This window comes from Callorhinus ursinus, unplaced genomic scaffold, assembly GCF_003265705.2.
Source record: "Callorhinus ursinus isolate GAN/ISIS: 27379988/994484 unplaced genomic scaffold, GSC_fseal_2.0 scaffold26, whole genome shotgun sequence".
NCBI classification, from domain to species: Eukaryota; Metazoa; Chordata; class Mammalia; order Carnivora; family Otariidae; genus Callorhinus; species Callorhinus ursinus.
Genome location: NW_027397088.1, coordinates 11,771,421 through 11,777,493, shown reverse-complemented (window position 1 = coordinate 11,777,493; position 6,073 = coordinate 11,771,421). Strand labels below are relative to the sequence as shown.

Sequence of the window (6,073 nt, the reverse complement as noted above, 5' to 3'; positions counted from 1 at the left end):
CCGGGCGCCCGGGAGGGGGCGCGCGAGGCCGCCCGGGGCCCCGCCTCGTCGGCCACCGCCCCTCCCCCGCCGCCCTCCTCGCGCCGCGGCCGGCGAGCCCCCGGCGAGGGGCGAGCGGCAGGGGGGGTTGGGAGCGGCGGGGCCCCGAAACGGCCCTGGAGCTCGGAGCGCCGCGCGGGAGCAGCGCGAGCCCGAGGGGGCGGGGAGGCGGGCGGGCGTGCGCGCGCCGGGCGTGGGTGTGGGCGTGGGTAAGTAGAGCGGGCGCGGCGGGAGCGCGGGGCAGAGGGACGCTGGCTACCCTGGACAGCGCATCGCCGCCCGCCGGGGTCGCCGCGCCGCAGCCGCCGCGGATCATGGTGAGTGGGCGCCGCGCGCCGCCGCCGCCGTTCTCCTTTCTGTCCTCAACCAACGCACTGGGCGGGAAGGCGCCGGGCGGGCAGCGGCGCGGGAGCTGCGGGTTCGACCGCTGGAACCCGTCCTGCTCGGCGGGCCTGGGGAGGGGGCGGTGAACGTTTGGGCGGAGGGGTGGGGGGGCGCGCGGGCCGGGTCGGGGCCGCGGTCTTGGGATCTTTGTCCGGGGCCGCGGTCCCGCCCCGGTACCTCGGGGCACCCGCTCGCGTCCAGCCCCCTGTTGCAAGCACGCGGCCGGCGGAGCGCCCGGCATGCCCGACGAAACCGTCCCCCGTTCCCGTGGCGGCCATTCCGGGTCGCCTCCCACACCCAGCTTCCCGCTCACCCCCGCCCGACCCCCGGCGTGGGGGACGGCGTTTTCCTCGCGCGGTCCCGACCCTGCCTCCGGAAATTCTGGGGGTTTTGTCTCTAACGGTTGAATCCGTGCCTCCTCTCCTCCCTGCACCGTGCCTGCAATCCCGGGGGTGTGTCTCTGTGCTTGCCCCGGCCTCCCTCGGTTTGCATCGTGTCGGGGAGATTCCCATTTGTTTACGGAGACTGGGGCGGGGGGGTCTGTTGTGTTCTTTCCGACAACTACTCTTTCCCAGTTTCCCAGGCCAGTACTCGACTCTGAATTCATACCGCTTTCCGCTGTCCACGGGGCTCTGTCCTGGAGAGAGAGGGGTGCGTGTGTGTCGTGTGTGTCCCCGTGCGTCCGTATCCCATGAACTGCCTGAGAGTTTTGGCAGAAGAACCTGGCTCTGTGACTACAAAAAGAGAAAGTGATGTGGTTTCCATATGGTTCCTTCTCCACTATGGGGCTCGTTAAAATATGCTAATCTCCTTTCTTTTCCCCACTCCAGCTGACACTGATCAGTCCCGGATTTTGCTCTCTCTCCACCCTCTCAGGCACACATCATCTACCTGATTATACGTGAATCCTTCTGTGGCCGCCCTATCTAACATTTCAGTCTTTCCTACCCCACCCACCACAGTTCCTATCACCCTTCCTGCTTCATTTTTTTTTCTTTATAGCATTTCTTATTTAACATACTCTTTTGTCATGTTTACTGAACGTGTTCCCCACTATGTAAATATCAGCACAGAGATTTTTTCATTTCGTTCACTGCTGTATTTCTAGTACCTACAACAGTGCCTGGCACATAATATGTGCTCTATAAATTAAAGAGAAAACTAACCCAAAAAACCAGCATACTGTTGCTGATGTACAAATGGGAAGTAGCAATGCAACTATAAGGATTATCCAGTTGACGGTTATAAGGATGAGAATTTCAAGGGAAGATTGAGAGGAGGAATAGTCTTGGAAACGAGGGACTTAGTGTGGTGACCCTCAATGAGAAGAGTAGAGCGGCCATCTCTCAATGCCTGGGTCTGTCACTTCATGCCCTTGACACCTTTGCACTTGGATGGATAAAGCATTTTTAGAGCTAACTGGCTCTCTCCTTGGGGGCCTGAACCTTTGTTACAAAGAATTATAATGAGTAAGAAAAGAAGTCCAAGGATATCACCTTAATTGGAATGGAAGAGTCATGGGAATTTAAAAGTCAAACTAAAGGGCTCACACTTAATAACGCTACCCTGTACTATTGTGATACTACCTTTTTAGAAAAGCGTTTTCAGAAACTTTGGGTTTTCTGAGGAGATATTTTTATGCATATGTCCACATACAAGTCCTCGCACTTTAAAAAAATTATGCTGGCAGTGGGAGGTTAAATTCCAAAATAAGCTCGTGGGTCAGTTCAGAGAGACAGTGCTTTGGATCCAAGTCCAACATGAATAGTCTCTCACGATGTCTGCTAATTAGTTTTATTCCAAAGCCTGTTTTTCCTTCAAATTCCCTTTTGCTTTTCCATTTCGCCAATATAAATGTATTTGTTTTAAGCCTGGGGACATGTGTTTTTATAATCTGAACCTAACTGCATAGTAAAATTTACATGGGCAAGTTCCTGAAAATGATGTAATTATAGCCGTCACTCTTCAAGTTTAGCACCTCTATAATTGCTGTTCTGGCCAGACGGGTAGTAAAGATGAAAGTTGGAGAGGAAGGCATGATACGATTGTCTTTGAAATTAAATCCAACCACCAAAAATAAATGAAAGATACCTCATTCTTTTGATCCCAATTTGTATTTGTAAGAGATTTTATGTTACGATTCCAGTCAAAATATCAAGCCATTTTTTTTCTGTCTATTCCTCAAAGCATAGTATTTTCCAAGAAATATAAATCCCCTTTTAAAGTTATCCAGTTGGGTAAGCTTAATTCTCGTTCTTTCAACAAAAAGTTACAATTTCATCCAGCTCCTTTGAAAACTTTTTTTTTTTTAATTGCAGTATAACTGACCCCTTCAAAACATTTTAATCACAGTTTGGGAGGTTCGGGTGCTTTCATAGTCTGAAAGAAGGTGTTTAAAATTTAAGTGGCTCCATATCGTAAATTTGTTCTAGTCAGAAAACAGGGTCCTTCTATTGAGGACTGTGCCCAAGATTATCTCCCTTGGACAGTCTACCATCTAACCTGAAAGTTTCGGATATTTAGGGGTAGATGTTGATAAGAGACGAGAGGTTACACCAGTAAGCTCTTATTTAAGCTTAACGTGGTGAAAATATGCCAACATGAGTAGCTCAGCAAAATTCTGAAGTTACAAATTATACACATTTGTATCTTAATCGAATTAGGACATCACTGGTATGTCCCTGACTCTGACAATAAACCATTCTAATAAATTGTTAGTTTAAATATAACCATTTAAACTCTAACAATTTAAGAGTTGCAGAGTATACATTGTAGTGGAATTGATGTGGCAGTTTAAACCTTGAGATCTGGAGTGAGTCATGTATTTGAACCCCAACACAAGATTTAACTGTGTGACCTTGGGCAGGTTAACTTCTTTAGAACTTAGGTTTTTTTCTATAAAAGAAGACAGTGATATCATTTCATAAGGTTGTTGGGAGGAACAAAGAAGATACTGAACTAACTGTGGCTAGTGTACTTCTTCGAGCATTCATGAATATTATCTTTTATAATGATGTGCATTCTTTCTCCTATATCTGGCTGTTTTCAGTTGAAATACCTCAGAATAATATCTGTGATTCACTCCTGGATCTCATCCCCTTATGTGATCCTGAAACGGTTCTAGTACTGCTGTATATCAGCACCATCCAGGGGAAATATGCAAACTGCATATGTAATTTAAAATTTTCTAGTGGCACTGGGTATTTACCCCAAAGATACAAATGTAGGGATCTGAAGGGGTATGTGCACCCCAATGTTTATAGCAGCAATGTCCACAATAGCCAAACTGTGGAAAGAGCCAAGATGTCCATCGACAGATGAACAGATAAAGAAGATGTGGTATATATACACAATGGAATATTATGCAGCCATCAAAAGGAATGAGATCTTGCCATTTGCAACGACGTGGATGGAACTGGAGGGTGTTATGCTGAGTGAAATAAGTCAATCAGAGAAAGACATGTATCATATGACCTCACTGATATGAGGAATTCTTAATCTCAGGAAACAAACTGGGTTTGGCGGGGGGGGGGGGGGGGGGGAGGGAGGGGGTGGCTGGGTGATAGACATTGGGGAGGTTATGTGCTATGGTGAGCACTGTGAATTGTACAAGACTGTTGAATCACAGATCTGTACTTAAATAATGCAACATATGTTAAGAAAAAAGAAAAAGAAGATAACAGGAGGGGAAGAATGAGGGGGAGTAAGTCGGAGGGGGAGACGAACCATGAGAGATGATGGACTCTGAAAAACAAACTGAGGGTTCTAGAGGGGAGGGGGGTGGGGGGATGTGTTAGCCTGGTGATGGGTATTAAGGAGGGCACATTCTGCGTGGAGCACTGGGTGTTATGCACAAACAATGAATCATGGAACACTACATCAAGAACTAATGATGTAATGTATGGTGATTAACATAACAATAAAAAATTAAAAATAAATAAATTCTGTGAAGTCCTCACCAAAAAAAAAAATTTTTTTTCCGTGGCATTGAGAAGTAAAAAGAGAGGTGAAATTAATTTTAATACTAGATTTTATTTAGCCCAATTCATGCAAATATTATTTCAACATGTAATCAATGTAAAAAAATTAGCTTTCATATATATATATTTTTTTCCCCATCTGAAAGCTTCAGCATCTGGTTATGTGTTTTATACTGACAGCACATTCAGTTCAGGTGGGCACCACAATTTCAGGTGCGCAGTAGCCATACCTGGGACAAAACAGCCCCAGATGACACACGTCTTCCAAATTTACCTCGTTGCTAGACCGTTCCCTCTCGTGAGAACCTCACTGCCGCTTTAGACCTAGTGTTACCAAAAGTCAGCTACTCACCTTTCCGACTGTCGGCTCTGTTCCCTTTGGCTGTTAGTAATTCCACCAGCTCTTAAGTCTACTGTGTCTGAAACCGGATTCTTACTTGCCTTTCTCTTTTATAGCGTTCATTGTATAATATTCCCACATTTTGAAAATCTCTTTGCATCTTCTCTCTCCTCCCGGGCCCTCTCCACTATTCTTGTCTTTCTTATAGATTTCCTCCTTTGTGGTCTCTTAGTTTTTAACATTTTTACTTGAAGCTCATTACTTTTTCAAGGCCAGAGTCCTCATTTTCCTGTAGTAGCTTAAAGCTGGGGGCGCTCTGGTCCTGATATGTTTCCAAGACCTCCCTCTTGACTTCCTCCCTGTGTTGCGCTTCCTTCCTTCTGCAACCCCCCCCCCCCCCCGCCCCCCCCCGGAAAAAGGGAGTTCTCTACCTCCCAGCCACTGGGCTCCACATTCTCGCCATTTTCTCATAGCTCTTTTGTATGTTAAGTTATAAATGCTTTCTATTTTATACCTTATTTCTGTGCTTCACACCTTTATCAAATATCCAAAGAAATAGAATTCCTTTAACTGAAAATCTGATTTTGAAATGACCCACCCAAAGAAGAAAGCACAGATAAAGAGAAAAATAAACCATGGGAAAGGAAAATGAAATTATTCTTTCAGCTTTAACTACCTTTTCAGAAATATGAGTGGACCTGATTAATAATAATAGCAACAACAACCACAACTATGGTGACCCCTTACTCAGGGCTTTATAGGAAACAGAACACTTTCCTTTAGCCTGGTGGACAAAGGTACGAAACAGGTGCTGGACCAAGAGTCAATAAATCCAGTTTCTTTCTAGTCCTGGCTTTTTTAATTAACTAGCTCTATTGCCTTAATCCCATCACTCAGAAACACTATTTACTCATCTGCAAAATGGGGTATTCTCCTTTCACAAGATTGTTTTGGCAGAATCAATGGAGCCTTTACACTGGCTCTTCTCTCTGGCTACCTCGCTGGATCTTTCTGCCAGAGAGCTGTATGGCTGTCTTGTTTTTTTTTTTTAATATATATTTTTTTATTATGTTAATCACCATACATCATTAGTTTTTGATGTAGTGTTCCATGATTCATTGTTTTCATATAACACCCAGTGCTCCTTGCAGTAAGTGCCCTCTTTAATACCCATCACCAGGCTAACCCATCCTCCCCTCCCCTCTAGAACCCTCAGTTTGTTTTTCAGAGTCCGTAGTCTCTCACGGTTCATCTCCCCCTCCGATTACCCCCCTTCATTTTTCCCTTCCTGTTATCTTTTTTTTTTTTTACATATAATATTTGTTTCAGA

General features: G+C 45.6%; 1 protein-coding gene across 1 annotated transcript in view; it reads left to right on the top strand.

Moving 5' to 3' along the window:
- The first annotated feature begins 226 nt into the window (after nt 1-226).
- Nucleotides 227-6,073, top strand: part of ELOVL2 (ELOVL fatty acid elongase 2) — a 69,410-nt gene continuing 63,563 nt past the window's right edge. Inside the window, exon 1 of the mRNA XM_025891265.2 lies at nt 227-356. Within this exon, the coding sequence (XP_025747050.1) occupies nt 354-356 (3 nt within the window). The 5' untranslated portion in view covers nt 227-353. The remainder of the gene's footprint in view (nt 357-6,073) is intronic.